The 19,311-nt window shown below is 37.0% G+C and overlaps 1 protein-coding gene across 18 annotated transcripts in view; it reads right to left on the reverse strand.

The window, feature by feature from the left end:
* The window catches only part of TNRC6C (trinucleotide repeat containing adaptor 6C), a 597,645-nt gene that overhangs the window by 12,004 nt on the left and 566,330 nt on the right, over window positions 1–19,311 (reverse strand). For all 18 annotated transcript variants that reach the window (XM_034408533.3, XM_060688657.2, XM_087887226.1 and 15 more), the window contains 7 exons: window positions 15,465–15,611; window positions 14,436–14,555; window positions 11,305–11,388; window positions 9,685–9,916; window positions 8,028–8,195; window positions 5,248–5,439; window positions 4,647–4,790 (listed from right to left, as the gene is read on the reverse strand). In XM_034408533.3, coding sequence (XP_034264424.2) covers window positions 4,647–4,790; window positions 5,248–5,439; window positions 8,028–8,195; window positions 9,685–9,916; window positions 11,305–11,388; window positions 14,436–14,555; window positions 15,465–15,611 — 1,087 coding nt within the window. The remainder of the gene's footprint in view (window positions 1–4,646; window positions 4,791–5,247; window positions 5,440–8,027; window positions 8,196–9,684; window positions 9,917–11,304; window positions 11,389–14,435; window positions 14,556–15,464; window positions 15,612–19,311) is intronic.

Here is a 19,311-nt window from a genome sequence, read left to right on the forward strand (position 1 = left end):
CAAATGTCAAATTCTATGCAACAGATTTGTTGAAAACCATCCACCTCTAAGATGATCACACTACTACAAACCATCTGGAATTCTATATCTGTTGCAGTGCTTGTTTCAGAAAGTGATACAAATTGTTTCCCAATGCATATATGTGCCTTGGCAGAAAATGCAAACATGATTCTTATACCCATGTCTTCTGCCTAACCTGTGCACTTCAAGAAATAAACTTTAGTATAAAGTTTTTCCAAACAATCCAAATTAATAATGCACAATTGGCTATTGTTACTTTACCAACAAAAACATCTATTCTAATAAGTCAAGAATGAAAATCACTCCCACATTTTAAGTAGTTTGCAAATCACAAACTAAAGTCAAAGATCAATGCTAAAATGACTGTGTCTGTCTTAGGGATATGAAGAAATCCTCCGTTTGAGATTCACCGTTTGCTTATGAAATATTATTCTAAAATCTGTGATTGTATATTAGCTGCAAGTATGTTCCATTTTGAACTCCTCAAACTTTGAATATATATGAAGTGTTTGTTATATGTATTCTAATTATTTTTAATGACTTTTAACTTTAACACTTGACGTCTTGAATATTCTGTTGAATGGAAAGTTAGAGTATAAATTAATAAATACATTTTCCACAGAAAACAGATGGTATGATATTCTGTGGAAGCAGCATCTATAAGCACAGGATGTTATTACAATTCAGTAGAAACTTGTTTTATTCCCACTCCCCACTGCATAGACCATGATGGAACATCCATGCCACCTTGTCTATACTGTACCTAATTCTAAGCATAAGTAACTTGTACTAAATTTCATAGAGAAAGTGAGCTACAGATAGATTTAAAGATGCTCCATTCTCCCTTATTTATCATGCTGCCTAGGAGAAAGTTGTCTTTTGCATACCAGTGCCATAAATGGATAGTATTCAAACTATATAACAATCAGAAAATAAAAAAGTGAAAACCTAAACTTCATTCCAATTATAATATAATTAAATTTACACAATTACATCCAGATTTTAGGTATATAATGATGTACTTACAGCTGGAATTAAGAAAAGATATAAATGTGTATTTTGAGTCTTTATTTCACCTTAATATAGTAAATATACAAAACCTGCTTGGAAATCTAGTCCAGAATAACCCTGACACTTCACTGTGCAACTGTTCTGGATCAGGAAGTAAGGGCCGAAGAGGGCTTTTACTCCGTTTCACTGGGAGTAAAAGTAATTGTGCAGATGGGACCATACAAATACCCTCTTTAGTTCTTCGATATCAACAAAGGAAGGCAAAAAAGGAGGAACCCCTCCCCCAAACTGTACTCTAAAAATCTTGAGTGTAGTCCTTTAATGGGTCACGTGCATTTAAGAATCTATAAAGGAACTTATCAACCTACTAAAAGGATCTCTGTGATAGTGAATCTAGCTTTCCACATTTTTGCTTAGAAAAAATTTGGCTCTATGAAAAACTAACAGAACTAGCTGTTTTCCTTTGCTAAAGGTTTTGGAAATAGGATGCTTTCAAACACTATGCATGTATACTACACATTGTACTTATTTTTGTGTATCAGAAAAGGACATTGAAGATGAAGCTACTTCATCTTACCCCAGTATGCAATTAGTCCTGTTATTATATGCTTATTAAATAATAGAACCTAAATTAATGTTCCCCAATATTGATAGACCACTGGTCTATTTGACGTAATTTTGTTGATACTGGCTGGCAATGGTTTTTCATGACTTAATCTTGTCTTCTGAATCCAAATGTGAGAAAAAACTAGGGGTTGACAAAGTTTCTGTAATGTGTCAGTCAAATATTCCCTATACAAGACTCTGATTTTGCTTCAAATTAAAAAAAAAACTCTTTTCTCTTGCAAAATTAATAAGAAAAGGTGAAATATTAAATATTCAATTTCATCGTACACATATTGTGCATTGACAATAAAGGTTTGATTTGATTTGAGGTAAAGGATTTCAATGGTCAAGGAAGATGTTCTTGATTCTTTTTTTAAAAAAATAAAGTAAAAAAATACAATAAGTTTCATAAAAGACTAGAGTGAAATAGAAGGCAAGATACAAATCCAGAATAGAAATGAGAAAGTTTAATAGGTACCTCCCATATCTTCTTCCTAATAAAAATATCTCCCTAGCTATTATAATTTTTTTGTGTGTGTTCCATGAGGAAAATATGTAAGAGCAAGGCTGTCAACTCCCAGCCCATGGGCCGGATGCGTCACGTGCTAGCCATGCCCACACCCACACCCAGTTTAGTGAATGGGAAAAAAGTCCCGATATGTCATGTGATGCCGCCGTGATCACATGAGTTTGACACCCTGCATAAGAGCTATTCTTCACAGTACAAGTAGCAGTAGCAAGTGGAGACAAAAGTGAAAACAGTGAAAAGAAAAAAGAGAAAATATTAATAGAGTTAATCTAAAGCCCCACAATTAGCATTCTAACATTCCACTCAGCAAACCATTACACAGTTTAAAAAGTTGCAGCAGAAACTCTGACTGTGGATGTCTTTCTGATCTATTTGCAAATTTGAACCCCAGTGACTTTAATTCAACAGACCCGAAACAGCCCAACGCAACTTGGCAATGGTTCCATCATAGATCTCTGAATTCAGGGAGAGAAAGAATAAAACTAATGTATAGATATGCTTTTATGCTCACTTTCACATTGAGCAGATCGATCAAGTGTGTAACTTTTTCAGATCAAAGGGCAACTTGCCTTTGAAGATATGCGAAGGTCCTCTAAGGACAAATTGGTTGAGAATAACATTTAATATATTTTCCTTGGAAAATATTTATTTCTGTTTTTTAGCACATTAAAAGTTATGCTCCTGGGGCATCTCTAAAAGGTCTTGGGAACTGTTTAAAAGGTTTGTGAAAATGTATATACTTTTTTCACTCTACTTCTGACGTTCACCTAAAATGTTGGGAAAGTGCTGAAAAACCATACATTTTTCAAATTCCCTCAATCAGCCAAAAGGTAGGCAGAAAAATACAATTAGACACTCTGCAGGAAGTGTCAGAAGCAAGGAAAAGAAAAGTATCACAGGACATAAAAAAAGGAAAAGCACCAGATATTTACAAATACATGCACAGGAATTATTCATCAAGAATCTCAAATCTAAGTTCCCTGTATCATGTCCACAAAATTCACATGTAATTCATAAAACCAACATGTAAATTTCAAGCTTATCTTCCTTAAAGTGTTGAGCAGGCCAAAGACTTAAAAATTTAACTTCAACAGAGAATTTTTTCTGGTGGCATTCTATCTCACAAATACGCTATGTTTTTTAACTATAAAGTAAGGCTAGAACTTCTGATGCTTGCAAGCCACCAGTGCATATGGATTTTACGAGTAATCCCGCTCCTCAGTCACTCTGAAATATAGCAACATATTTTACGCCAAAAAGGGAGAATGAATAATTCATGTTACAACACAATAGCACTTTTAGAAGTATTACAAATTTAAATTAGGCAGCAAAGTTCTCTCCAAATAAAGCAGCTAGCCCTAGTTTGGTTTTTTCCTTATCCCCTGCTCTCTGACGATATCACTGATATCAGTCCCCCCCCTCCCCAGCAGTCTTATGTTCAAAACAGGAAAGGGAACAGTATTTATTTTCTCTTCCAGAGTAGAGGAAAATGATCCATTCCTTTGCATGAAGATTTTCTGAACATTTTCTGAACAAAAAAAAGAAATGCTTCTCTTTTCAGGTCATTGTAGGTATCTTACATTGTTCTACAGGATTTGGACATATAGAATGGCTTAATAGCCTCATAGTTGAAAAAGATCAAATAAGAAAGTGAAAATCTCATTAAAAAGAACTGTTACATTTTATATTGCTTTTATAATTCTGGGATCAGAATGATATTTTCTCTCAATATTATCTTGATTATTGACGTAACAAGGTAATTGCAGAATATTAGCTTAGATCTGAAAATATGATTCTATGCTATACCATACAGGAACCATAGTGAGAGATAAATCTTCACTAAGTCCCAAGGAAAACAGAGCAACTTCTAGAGAAAAGAAGTTTCAGTGAGTTCTATTAATTTTCTTATAGGCTGAAAGCTCCAGAGAGGAATCAAAAACCCCTTTCCATTGAACCCCTTATATTTAAAAGAGACAAGGTATCAGGTATTTCAAGTCAGGTATTTCAATTTATAGCTGTACAAGACTGAATATCAAACTAGACATGGCAAGAAGCAACAACATTTTTTTTCCAATTTCTTCTTTTCAGATAAAAATTAAAAAGTAATTTAGCATTATGTGGGTATGAAGTTAAGCAGACAAGATAGGGCTTAAGACCTATAAATGAGTATATCTTTTCTTAAGCCAGAGATAGCCAGGAAGAATTTTTAGTGTACAACCTACCCCTGCCAAAAAACAAAACTAAATAAAACAAAACAAAACAAACACCCCAAAACCAGTTACAGAAGAAGGGACTCTAATCACAGTATTTCTCTGATTTAGTTGTCAAAGCTGTTTTGAGATTTTACCAATTAAATATGCACACTGCTGTATAACTTGGTAATTCTGAGCATGAATATAGTCTGTCATATACTCTAAAAACCACATATGTTAAAAGAGAAACAAAAAAATGCAATAAGGATAAATGATTGAGACAATACCTCCACTTTTGAGTAAGTAGCGATTGACATCCTGTATAGTGGTGTTAATTGTAGGACCTGTAGGAACACTTCCAGGGGTAACATCAGGATCATTTTCAGGGTCAATATTTTGTAATCCTTTCCATGGTACTCCAGGATGAAATTCTGCTTGGCAAAACAAGATGAAATCAACATTTTACTTCTCAAGAGTCACAGAAAATAAAGATTTACGGAGAGCCTCATCTATGGAAGTTTTGGTGGGTGGATTTTGCTGTAAATTTCAGAACCAATACAGAATAGAACAACTGTTCATTGTTAGACCACTGGGATGCCTGACATTCTGTCTACTTTGTCCAACAACAGTATGAGTTAAATAAAGTGTTTAGATAAAGCCTCAAAAGAACATTTATTCATTTCATTCAGTGGAAAAATAACGAGGAAGTGGAACATAAAAAGTAAACCAGTGCATTTCAAATGCTAGGTAAGGGAATGCATATCTTTGGTCTGAAAAAAACGAAGTACATACTACATTGGGTTCTCAACAACAATGCATTTGAGGACAAAGAACAACTTTGTTAAGTTACTTCTAGACAATATTTCTACAATATTTATTGAAGATTACCTGGTGGCCAATTGATACTGGAGCCATTGGAGATTTTATCACTATCAGATTTGGCACGTGACCAGCTATGAGGAACAGCTACAGGAGGACTGGCTGGTGATTCACTATTTTGAATAAGATCATACCGGCCATAAGAATCATCAATGGAGGACTTTCCTGGAGGACCAATACTCAGACCTCCAGGGATAGCACCTGAAAATGGAAGAAGTACAGGCAAGAGACCATAAGCTTATTAACAATATTAAATGTTGGTGGTGTTTTCTATTGCATCTCACTATCAAAAACAAATGAAACTACATTTCAGTCACAAAAGGCAATATGATTCTGTGCATTTAATGGAAGGATAGAAGATTAAATTAGGAAAGGTCAGAAGATTACTACAAAAGATTCATCCTGTTAATGGATGAATCCTACACTTTTGTAGGATACAAAAAGGACAATGGGACTTTGCTAACAACTCAATCTGTAAATAACACTTATATTTCTTTTAAAGAGTACAGTAATAACTGAGCTTCAGAAATGTGATTTTGCAACAAAACAAGCAACCAAATAGACATTTCAATGCTTAGGTTGAAATATAATGATTGTGAATATCATGCATTATTTTAAGTATAGTTATAGACAGTGGTGGGATTCTGCCGGTTCTAGGCAGTTCGGCCGAACTGTTTGTTAAATTGCTGGCTCACCCCGCCCCTTGCCAATAAATAGTGGGGGCGGGGCGAGGGGTGGGCAAAAAGTAATTTAACAAACGGTTTGGTGTTTTTTTATAATTTATTGGCCTCGCAGCACACCAAACCATTTGTTAAATTGCTGGCTCGCCCGCCCCTCGCCCTCCCCCGCCTCCCACCCACGCGGCGCCCACCTACCCTAGCCCATCTAGTCGCTGGGGGAGATGCACAACTTTTCTCCGCCCTGGAACACTGGCTGCCCAGGCTGCAGCTGAAGCTCTGCATCGTAATGGGCTCCAGGAGGAGGAGGGGCGCCGTCTGCCCCATTGTGAAGCTCAGTAAGAGCAACAAGAGCCGGCTGCAGGCGCAGCCAGGCGGACGCATGCACAGTGGGGTGCAGGCTTAAGGTGCTGCCTCCAAGCCGAGGGGCGACCTGATGGTGCAGTAGTAGAGATGGAGAGGAAGAGAGATGAAGGAGAGAAAGGGGGGGGGGAGAAAGAGAGATGAAGGAGAGAAGGGAGGGAAAAGAGAGATGAAGGAGAGAAAGGGGGAGAAAGAGAGATGAAGGAGAGAAAGGGGGGAGAAAGAGATGAAGGAGAGAAAGGGGGGAGAAAGAGAGATGGAGAGAAAGGGGGAAGAAAGAGAGATGAAGGAGAGAAAGGGGGAGGGAGAAAGAAAGAGATGAAAGAGATGAAAGAGACACAGAGAGATACCTGTTTAAAAGAAAATACTGGGAGCCACAAAACCTGGGTGGGAGTAAGTGATATGGAGTTGGCAATGTCCACCCAGGTTTAAGGTTGTGTTTAAGTGTTTACATGTGTTTAAGGTTGAGTGTTTAAAATTGCAGACCCCTGACCTACCCCATCCAATCGCTTCACCCTGTAGCCAGCCCTATAGGCCTGCGCCTGCCTCCCACCTGGGCAGCAGCGGCCTACCTACCCCGGTTGTATCACCTTGCCCTGCAGCCGGCCCAAATGCCCGCCTCGGAGTGCCTCCGACTGCTCCAGCAGGTCATTTTTATTTAATTAATTTAATTAAGAATGCTGCAATGGGCATAAATGATGATCGGTCAAAAGAGGATCTGTCAGAAATCACTTTTTTCAGCCCTCTGGGTAGTCCCTATGTGCATATGGACTACTCAGAGGGCTGAAAAAGTTATTTTTGACCAGTCCTCGCACTTTTGACCAGTCCTTGAACTTACGAGTGTCCTCACATTTTACGCTTTGAGCCCTACCTTGTCACCGTGCTGAAGAGAAGTAGTGGTGAAATGAGTGACATGGTTGTTAAGAATGCCGCAACGGGCATAAATGTGAGGATTGTCATAAATGCAAGGACCGGTCATAAGTGTGAGGACCAGTCAGAAATGACTTTTTTCAGCCCTCTGAGTAGTCCCTTTGCACATAGCCACGCCCCCGGACACATGACCAGCTAGCCACGCCCACCCAGTCACATGACCAGCTAGCCACACCTACCCAGTCACATGACCACCAAGCCACACCCCCAACTAAGCCACGCCCACAGAACCGGTTGTTAAAAAAATTGAATCCCACCACTGGTTATAGATGCAGCTGTTGTAAACTGCATACAATTTATATTAATAATGGAAGCATGGTTGATAGTAATCTTCTGTTCTCTAGGATAATTTTGGAGTTGTTCATTTAAATGAAAAAATAAATAAACCTTCTGTGAATATTTCAAAATATTCCTCAGAATTTCTGTGGAAATTAAATTTTCTAACAGTACTAAGCTAGGTATGATTTCAAACTCCTACTGAGTTCAATAGGCTTATTCTCAGGATAAAAATAATATCCTAAAGATTGGTTCTCTCTCTCTTTCTCTCTCTCTCTCTCTCTCTTTCTTTTCCTTCCTCTTTCCTTCTATCTATCTATCTATCTATCTATCTATCTATCTATCTATCTATCTATCTATCCATCCATCCATCCATCCATCCATCCACCCATCCACCCACCCACCCACCCACCCACCCACCATTTTAATATTCTGGTTTATTCCATTCTACTTTTACTTCTGTCAAATATTCTGTCAAAGAATATTTACAAAAAGAGTTCTATGACAAATGAGTTCTATGTATTTATAAAGAATATGCATTACCATGCTTGCTAGGGTTCTGGTCAAGTGGAGAAGCAGCACTGGAAAGATTATCCATTGAATTTGGGTGTGTCCACTGAGGAAGGCGAGACTGGGACTGAGAAGTATCCTTCACTGACAAACCACCAGGAATGTCCATACTATTTACATTCATGTTTGGGTTCAATCCAGCTAAAAGGAAGTGAATAAACTGTCAGACTTTCTTAATTCCTGGTATTTAATTGCAATTTATATTTCAGATCATAAACTAACATTATATGTCTAATAATCTCCTCTCCTCATTTGCCTATTGATAAGGCAAATGAGGAGAGGAGGAGGAGGAGGAGGAGGAGGAAGAGGAAGAGGAGGAGGAGACGAGAGGAGAAAAAAAGCACTAGGAAAAAAAATCAAATATCATTTTAGCTCACTTCATTACTTCTAAAAACTCAACATACAGATGTAAAAGGATTCTTTTCTTTTTCTGATATGGAGTCTATTTTCTACCATTCTAAGATCCTACATTTTAATACTACTGGATAAATCTTTCTGGTGTTATAGGAATAAGAGAATAATATTTCTGAAAAGATAGACCTATAAGAGGTAGAGGATATTGCACATCTTTTCCTTAATCAACTTTGTAGTTGTTGAAAAAAAAATGTGACAAAATGAAGAACTCCAAAGGTTAATGGCCACTTTTTAGGATTATTACAATATGTAGGATTCAATCACTTGCACAGTAGCATTAGCAAATTCTGTATCAGCTGGGCACTCCAGAGAAATATTAAGTATAATATTTCAAATGCCACTAAAAGATCCACTATATTCATCTCTTCCAAGGCACTTTAAGTTTGAAGCCGGAAAAAAAGTGTTCAAATACAGGACAACTAACAGAGGTCTTTCAGAAATAGATATATGTACTGAAAATTTGCATGGTGATATTTACCTGTAAATGTCATCATATTTTCTTTCTTCTCTATCTAAAAATGGTTGTTATATATAAGAAATACATGGGTTGGAAACCTGTAGAAAATTTATAGTTCTATATTTGTTAGATTGGGGAGTCAAAAAAATATTCTCCCAAAGAAGACAATGACACTTTTATAATGCTGCAAGAAAATGGCATGGATCTAATCCCTAGGAGATGAGCTCAACTATAGTATGTTTTTATTTTTTTTAAAGACATAATCTAGGAGGATCATGGGCGATCCACCATCCTTAGTTTCATCAGAAGAATGCAAAAGGAGCATGAAGAAGAAGAGACTAAAGGAAGACAGAATCAAAGCATGAGGAATTTTAGTTATCCATGAGTAGGCAATCGGACAACTTGTGGATATTCTGGACTGTAATTCTCATTATCTATATGATCAAAGACTGGTCGGGATCAAAATCCAGAAAAAAAATAGAAGGCACCAGGTTATCCATTCATATTTCCCAAATAGAAAGTTTTGTGCTTGCTGACACCTAATGTTGTGAATAGGAATTATCTACATTTAATCTTCTATTCACAGAGAAGGAAAAACATAGAAGCTGCATCTGATAGTGAGGAATGAGGCAAAAAGACTTGGGCAATAATGAGGAGGGAGAGAGGGGGAAGAGAGAGAGAGGGAGGGAGGGACAGAGGGAGAGAGAATATTATTAGTAAATTATGAGCAGTAAAGTCCTTTACAAAAACCACGCTTACCAAGGGGGTAAGGAGCAAAGGTGTTCGGTGAAGACTGTTGCTCTTTGGTCTGCAGGTCAGATAGGCCAGGAGCTTGGGGATGGGGTGAAAAGTTATCCATGGCTGATTTGCCTGCAGAGGGGTGCAAAGATAGGTGTGGAGGGGGTGGCTGCTGCTTCATAAGCAGGGCCTGGGCCAGCTGGCGCTGGTGCTGCTGAATTTGCTGCTGCATGTTATTGATTGTACGTGCAACCTACAAAATAATAGTAACAAGAATTTTAAAAACAGAAAACAGCCCAAAGATTATGATTTTGTGCTATGAGCCAAAGAGCTATACTAGCAATAAACTCATTGGTGAAACTTCAGATGTATCAGACATAGGTTACCGAAACTGAAATCTGCTATTACAGGTAGTTCAACGTATGACCATTTGTTACAGTGGTACTGAATGGACTTACAATTGGTCCACAAAGTTACGGCCATTGCAGTGTCCCCATAGTCACCAGATCAAAATTCACATGCTTGGTGCCTCACACATAGGGGTACTTTAACTCCCTCCCCCCCCCAAAATCTATGCCCTTTGGATCACCTATATTCTGTGGTCCTTGGAACCCCATCACTGTCTCCTGCTGCTGACTAAGCATGCCTGGTGTGGCCCTTCAGCTTTCTTCCCCAGGTCATGCATGACTTATTTTCTCATGGCTAACATCTGGAGTAGATAGCATCATATGGCCATCAGTTTCACGCAAAGGGCAGGGCTAGGCTTTCCTCATCAGCAGTGGGAGGAAGAAGATGGTGAAGATCATTTGACGTGGCAGAGCGCAGGGTGGAAGGGGCCTTGAGAGTTCAGGGTAGTGCTGCTGGGCTCGCTGTAACTTCCCAGGGTGGCAACAAGGTCCCTTGTGCCACTCTGCTTGGTGGGGGCTGGGTTGGGCTTTGTACTGCAAAGGGCTTCAAGATGAAGCTTAGGGGTTCTTGTAGAAGAAATCCCTTCATGCCATGCTGTTGGGCTGGGGCTGGGTCGCATACTGTGAAGGGCTGAGATGTGCTGCATCTTATGGGTTCTTGCAGCCTCACAGCCTCATGTTGACAAAAAGCCTCTTTGTGCTGCATTGCTGGGCTTCATGCTGCATTGAAGCACAGAGGCTTTTTGCAATCCCAGAGCCTCAGTGTACCAAGAAGACATAAGCTGCAACATATTCTTTCCCTGATCTCCCTGTAGTCATACACATGGATGCACACATCCTGCCCCCTTTTTTTCCAGGCTCCCTGAGTTCCTGCTGCACTGCAGCAACCCCAAATTTGTGCATGATCTGTGATGCCCCTCTGCGGCACCGTGCGCTCCTTACCCAGGATTCTTTCTGCTTCCCACTTAATGACTTGGACGTCTAGTCAATGAAGACTGCTGGGATTGACATAGCTAAGTAATGTGGTCATGTGATTAGTGCTTCACAACCACATTACTTAATGATGGAAATTCCAGGCCCAACTGTCATCATAAAGCGAGAACTAAGTGTACAATTAATGATTTATTCTTGGATAAAAGTATGCAGCACAGAATGTTTATTTTATAAATAGTCATTGTTATATACCATACAAGATTCTTTACTGGCAGTACATCTGGAATTGAGTGAAACCTACTTGCTGCTCCTGTTGTCTGATGGGTCCGGAAACGTTACGCTGAGCCTGTAACATCTGCTGCTGGATTTGTAAACGTTGGTATGCCTGAAAGATACAAAGAAAGGAATCATATGGTCACAGAACAAGGAGACTTAATACTTACAGTGTATTAATCAGCATTTGAATAGGTTTTGTACTTTTCCATTGTGCCATTCCACTGAACGGTGCTCCAAAAATCTTGAAATTCCTAACAACACTGAATCTGAGTAAGATTCAGAGCAAACATGGGCTGCAATCAATATCTGGCTGGTTAAAACTGAGGATAAAGTATTAAATTAATACTTAGTAAATTATTTACTAATTCTGCACTACTATTAATCTTCTCATCGTTCCCAGTACCCATCTCCTTCCACTTACGACTGTATGACAGTAATTTTGTATCCTTACGATTTATATTGATATTGTTTCCTGATTGCTTATTTGTACCCTATGACTATCATTAAGTGTTGTACCTTATGATTCTTGACAAATGTATCTTTTCTTTTTATGTACACCTATTCTATTCTATTCTATTCTATTCTATTCTATTCTATTCTATTCTATTCTATTCTATTCTATTCTATTCTATTCTAAATATACAACGAGAAAAAGTATAAGTATCATCACCTGAACATGATACTTCAAAAAGTAGAAATGAGAAGTGATATACCTCTCCATTCAGTCCAGAACTACCTTCTTGCCTATTTTGCTTACAGAATCATATTTAGAAAGAAACCCTACTTATGCAAATATTGGATTTCTAAATGTAAAATTGGCATGGATTTATAGAAGGCTACATTTTGGTGAGAAACAGAAGGGTAGAAAAATGATAAATGTTTTAAAAAGAAACCGTTCTATAGATGCTTTCTAAAGATGGAAAGGCTTCTATGACTAGGTACTATACTGGAATTCAAGACAATTTGTAAGGGTCAGAAAGTTGAGGAAGGATTTCCATGTGGAGCTTGGAAGAGATCCCATGGATCTAGATTTCCATTTTGTTTGAAAAAGAGCAGCTAAGCCAATAGGCTTTTGTAATTACTAGGAACAAGAACTTTATCATGGATCACCTCTGCTGATGAAATTAAGACACATGTTTTCTCCAGTTATTAAAAAAGAATTCATAATATGTATCCATTGTATGTATAATAGCTATACCAAAGTGACTGTAAGTCTTTAATCTATCTATAACTCCATAAAGTAAATGAATGTGTGAACCATTTGAATGATGGGAAATACATGCCTGTCTTAAAGCATTTATTTTTTTTAATAGCTCAAGAAGATCAGAATGGCAGTGGATAATTTTATTGGGTATAATGATCCCCTTTTGTCTACAGTGGCCTAATTTTGCTCAAACAGATCTAAAAATGATATTATTTTAAAACAATCATTAACCATCTTTAGATTTCAGAATACGCTTACCATTACCTTTGATCTGACATATACTGAAGATAGCTTTCTAATTCATTAAGTCCTTTGATAAATACTTTTGGTTGTAGCCATCATCTACCTTTTTCTTTGCCTTTTTGTTACCTCCTACTTTGTTTGGAATTCAGAATACAGATGAACTGACTTTGGATTTGCATGTTCCCAAGATCATTCCTCATGGTTTTGCCTAATGCAACTTTTATTCCAGTGATTCATCTCATTTCAGGAAAATCTTTCCTTCATCCTCTTTCATGATTTATTCATAAAAATCTGTTTGCCTTAAAAAAGTTTTATTAGTTAAGAAGCCACCTAAGTCCAAAGCCTGTTTCTATAAGTGATCTTGTTTGGAGCCACAACCTCCCTTAGGACAATTTTTGATGCCTTGTGGGAATTATATCCTCTGTATGAATTTCTGACTGTGATGGGGAAGTCGATTATAGAGGAAAAGACAAATTGTTAAGATCTCAAGACAATTATAGGTAAAGAACCATTTTAAATTCTACTTTTAAACCAGATGGTTGTGGCATTTGCTTATTCTCTGCTCAGTCTCACTGCCAAAGCCATTTTCCCTCCCTCTTCATAAGTGCATTTTCAAAAGGCTACTGGACTTTCTTTGTTTTTTCTTGAAGATGTTTGGCTTCTCATCCAAGAAGCTTCTTCAGTTCTGACTGAATGAGTGAAGAATGGAAGGATTTATATTCCTTGCAGTCATCTGGTCATTAGCACACTTTCTGAGAGTTGCTGAGGCCACTTGGAGGTTTGGAATATAAAGCCTTCCATTTTTCACCATTCAGTTAGAACTGAAGGAGCTTCTTGGATGAGAAGTGAAACATCTTCAAGGAAAAACAAAGAAAGTCCAGTTGCTCTTTGAAAAGCACTTTTGGGATCTGGATGACTGAGAATCTCCATAGACACCCCTCTCTCTCTCTCCATCTTTTAGATCAAGATTATTAGAAGTAAATAATCCCTAAATCAATTCAATAGCATGGTTTAGATTCAGCTCTTGCTAAAGAATACATTAAATTCCATATTAATATTTTAACATTTGGAGTAATGTGACGTAACATAATGTATTTTCTGTGTTCTGAATCCCATTGAACGCCCCCCCCCCCCCCAAAAAAAAAGACTTATTGATCAGAGCCAGCTTGATCTAGTGGTTCAGGCACCAGACTAGAAATCAGGAGATTGTGTATTCTAGTCTTGCCTTAAGCACAAAAGCTGACTGGATAACCTTTGACCACCTTCTCTCTCTCTCTCTCAGTCCTTCTCACCTCACAGATTGTTGTGGGGCAAATAAGAGGAGAAGGATATTAAGTATATTAGCTTTGAGTTTTTAATAAAAATAATAAAGAGGATAAAACATCTAAGCAAAATAAGGCACAATTATAGTTCCTTTGAGAAGAAATCATACGTAATTCTTAGTAATGATTAATATGTAATAGATAAAATTATAGGGATCGAATTTTGGTAAAGAGAAAGGCAATAGAAATATGGTGAGCATTCTGAGAAACACTAGCAGTACTAGTGGATGGTTTTGGTGATGCTTCTGCTTATATGACTCAGAAGTTAAAGAGCAGAAAAATCTGAAAACAATCAGCAAAATATGAGTCTAAAAATGTTCAAAACAAAATAGGAAGATAGTACCTTTATTAATTGTATATGATTTCCTTGGGTTTTTTTTAACTTACCAGCTGCAGCTGATAGAGCTGGTTCAACATCGTCATATGCTGAGGATTAATTGGCGAGGTTAATAGTGCAGGATTGAGACCAATGTTTTTTGCTGCAAACTGCAAAAGCTGTGCTTGAACCTGAGATAGAATAAAACAGTTTATAAATGCTATACTCACTCACCAGAATTCCAGCAAAATACACAAATGGCATATGATCTGACTTTCCGTGATTGTGTTTCTTTTTGATAAATATATAAAGAAACCAAGAAATGGATAGTAACTGCTTTTATCAGACAAAGTAATAGCATACTGTACTTGCTGCATATCATAACTAGGGTTTTCTTACTTAAGATTTCAACTTAATATGTATTGAACATGATATAGAAATAGTCACTGCTAGAAATATAACAAATCTTTGCAAAACTGAAGAAGAACTGAAGAAAAGAAGGTAGCATCCTGATTGCTTCAGGAATAATCAGTGTTAGTGGTTAATGCAACCGGGATTTCTATATTTCTCGCTACCAACAAAGAAATTCTCCCAGTTCTCATTTAATTTAAAAAAGAGTTTTAAAATTTTGATGTGATGTTTCTCCCTTATTTAGTTGTGTGCATGTCTGTCTTATCTTCAGCTGTACCATCCGGGTTTTTTAGTATGTGTGTGTGTGTGTCCTTGGTGCTCTCTGAGCTTGCTTGTTTTCTTGCAGATGTTTTATTACCCAAGCTAAGTAACATCATCAGTATTAACAATGTTAGCACTGAAGATGTTCCCTAGTTTGGGTAATGAAACAAACAAGTTCAGAGCACCACGGATCCCTCATGTCAACCCTGAGCTACAAATATTCTCCTTTATTTGTACCATCCTTTCTCCAATAGTCTGCAGCGCCCATTAAATCCCAAGAGAAAACATCATGAAAGATTCTCACCGGAGAATCTCTCTTTCCCCTAGAAATGATCCACCCAATTTCTTTTCCACAAATGTAGCAATGACTTTTGATCAGCCATTTGTGTCCAGCTCTGCTGCCTATAATGCTGTAGATCTCCACTAACCTGAGGGGAGAGAAACTGAGGCACTTGAGCACGAAGACTAGGCTGGGATGAGTTAAGAGGTTGCACTGGCGGTTGCTGCGGCTGTTGCATGGTCCTGGCTTGTGCTGCTCCGCTATTGCCAAACATACCTAGATTGCCACTCGGTATCTGCAGAATAACAAAATTCACAATTTTCAGAAGTACATTTTACTTGGTGGCAATTCTTTGAACTGCTCTACATGTTACTGAACAGGAGCCCCCCTGTAAAAATTAGCAGATCTTTCAATCAATGCCTGAGTGAAGTGTTACATTAATGCTCAGAAAGTATCAGTGGATACTAATATACTGATGTTTTAATAGGTATCTCCACAAATATCTACTTTGTGGAGTAGAACTATCCAAACGTATATAAAATTCTTATATGTAGTCAGCCATATGTGGGCATATCCCTCTCTGGTGAAATATCTGGAAGGAGTGGCTATCTCAAAACTTTCAATTTGCAAATGCTGTTAGAAGACAGCCAACAATATGATCAAAACAGCACAGCCATATGGGGAGAATTGCTAATAGAAATGGTTTAAATATGCAAATGTATATATAGGTAGGCATATATATTTAAGTCTGCCTTACAGAATTATAGAATATGCAGAATTATAGAATTAACATGCTGGTGTCAATGTACATATACTATATGCATATTCTTTTGATTCTTTACAATACATTCCAACATATCGACTGCACTGTAACGTGCCCTGTAGTTTTTTATTATTTTATTCTTACTTGATATGCAAGTTATTCTATTCATTTAGTATCAACAGTATTTAAAAAATAGGTATTCACTTTTTGTAACTAGATAGATGCTTTTTCTTTTACTCCAGTTGGCAATCTATGTGATGTTTAGAACACTTAAGATTCCTGGTTTGAAACAGTAATGTGCTGAGTTACAATTTCAAATTTCTCCCAAGCTAAATGGTAATCTCTGTATCTTTTGACTGCTTTACTGCCTAATTAGTACAAAGTTTTCCTGTCTAATTTACTGGTCAGTGGTGTCTTCTACTTGATTTATTGTGGGTCCAAAATTGAGAAAACAAGTCTTCTGCTTCATTTGAAAAAACAGGAAAGCAACTTGCTGAGATGGCAGTAGACAGCTGATAGCCTTGATCGAATTTAGTCAGTTTACTCCATCCAGGCATTCTAATGGATTTGTCAGGAAATGTTGCTTACCTCAAATGGCAATGTCAGACAGGTATGTGTGCATGTATATGTATGTATATGGATCAGCTTGTTACCAACTTTTAGCCGTTTGTGTTATTGCGAGAGGAATCTGGATTACCTAAAACTGTGAATTGGTATATTGTTATATATGATCATTTTCAATTATACATTTCTTGAATTCGCAGTTTAGTTCAGGTATATTGGTTGTATTTAGAATTATTGAATTAGCAATGTATTTTGAATTATTCTAAATCTATAATACTTTTATAAACAAGTAAAATGATTACTGAAATAAATCTGAGATATTTGGAAAAAATCAGGTATATAAAGTTGGAATATTTTGATTAATATATTAGAAGGTAAAGTTGTTAAAAGAATATTAAATCTGCTGCTTGCAATTACTGCAAGTTCAAATTTCACCAGGCTCAAGGCTGACTCAGCCTTCCATCCTTTCAAAGGTAGGTAAAATGAGGACCCAGATTGTGGGGGCAATAAACTGACTTTGTATAAATATACAAAAGTATGAAGGCTATTGCTTAACGCATTGTAAGCTGCCCTGAGTCTCTGGAGAAGGGCGGCATATAAATTAAAGCAAAAAAAAAAAAAAGGTTTTTTTTAAAAATGATTTTAACCACAAAAAAAGATTCTTGTCATATTTATTGTATTCCCAAGAGGTTGTTTTTAAATGACATGCTTTTTAAAAATAAATTTTACTTTTCAATGGACATTGCCCACTCCATGTTTACAATCTTGGATTACTAATACCTGTGTGCTTTAAACAATCTCTCGATCAATGTAATAGAAAGACCAATCAAAATTACTGTTTGCTCAAGATTTAATGATGTGTTTAAAACATGGGATTAACTGCTCTTTGTATGTAATATAATATGGCTTTGTTGTTTCTCTTTTTTGCATTTGTGTGGATAATTGTGGGTTTTCTTTTCTATTTTTCTTTTGTTCCTCTCTTTTGTAAATTAAAGCAATACAAGTAAAATAAACAAAGAAGCCAATGTTTCCCAAATTCTAATCCTTATAGATTTAGAGACAGACAGACAGACAGATAATAGAGTAATTTCCTTCTAAGAACTTTTATTTGTTTTTAGTTTTAGTATAACAGTTTCGATGAATGTGTGGAAATGGTACTAGGGTACCTTATTTCCTTTATTACTACCCAAAGTAGCAAAGGTTTCAAAACAATTTCTTACTATGATGACAATGATTTTATGATTCTATTGTGGAAATGTTTCAGAATGATTCCTCTTATGATTCTTCTCATCTAAAGATTTCTACCTTGCTCTTCTTTCAGAATACAGAATGTTTAACAAAGACAGAATGTAAGTCTACAGCATACAATACAGGCAAATCAAATGGAACGAGAAGTCAGTGCTACATTGCACATTGTAACACAACAGTATAAAAGGACTCATAAAAATAAAGGCAGTCTTCATATAAGCTACTGTGGATAGAATCAACTAAATGTTCTTTAGAAACCTGGTACTACAAGAGAGGAGGCTCTATCTGTCACACTGGTAATGATGAGACAGATTTTCAGGTTTTCTTTCCTTTTCAAGGTATTTTAAAATGGATGGCTAAATTCCTTCCTTGCTAACCCTAAGTCTGTGCAAAAGAGTCAGTCACTTGGTCCACATAGAAATTTAAGCTGAACATGCTCTGAGGCATCTTCCGTACATATTTTTTCTTAACTGTCTCATATTTAAGATTAGCAAAATATACCTAAGTTAAAGTTGTTTTCTTTCTATGTTACATTTCAGTCTTATCTTGTACTATTTCTATGTTCTGTAAATTGCCTTTACTTATATACTTGTGGGTACCCACCCATAACATTTTTTGGGTAGGAAGTTGGTAAACAACAATAAAAACATATGGAAGGAAAGTCCTTCCCATACTTTTAGGGTTTTTAAATGAGCAGATTGGGCCTGGAAATAATTCAGCCCAGGATAGTGTATATGAAAATAAAAAAGTTATAGCTTTATCACTACAATCATCTTTGAGCACTAAGGCAACTTGATGCCTTACGTGATGGTTTACTGAGTTGCAACTAAACTACATGGTAGGTTCAAAGATTGCCTGACCCTGCTCTAGATGTACTATGTAGTTTTTGACTGACTCAATTTAATAAATTAGCAATTATTAAATGCACAAGAAATCAGTATGCAAACTGGCATAATGCAGTAAGCAAGGGGATCCCAATGTAGTGCCTATGGGCATTGTAGTACCTGCAGAACCTTACTGGGCATAATGCTAGGGTCTTGCTCCCCCCCCCCCAAATAGTCTTAAAATATTTTTCAAATTGAACAAAAAGCAAATAAGTAAATAGGAAACAGGCATGCTGCAAAGCAAAACAGCTACTGGGACATTAAAAAACAAAACAAAACTGGTAGATATGCAGGAAAAAAAGTAGGCAGTAGGAGGAGATGGACTTTGCAGAGAACATCCTGTAGGTATGGAGGTGGTGCAGTGGAAAATGAATGGGGGAAGACTGACAATACGTGTGTTCACATGTGCTCATGTAAATCAACACTTTGCATTCTGAGAAAGTGGTATTTGTTTTGCAGGGAAGTATATGTAATTGACATTGGGAGTTCAACTTCATCTCTGCCTTGTAGGAGATCCTGAATGATTTTTTTTCCTG

This window comes from Pantherophis guttatus, chromosome 2 (genome assembly GCF_059756535.1).
Source record: "Pantherophis guttatus breed Tessera chromosome 2, ASM5975653v1, whole genome shotgun sequence".
Taxonomy (NCBI): domain Eukaryota; kingdom Metazoa; phylum Chordata; class Lepidosauria; order Squamata; family Colubridae; genus Pantherophis; species Pantherophis guttatus.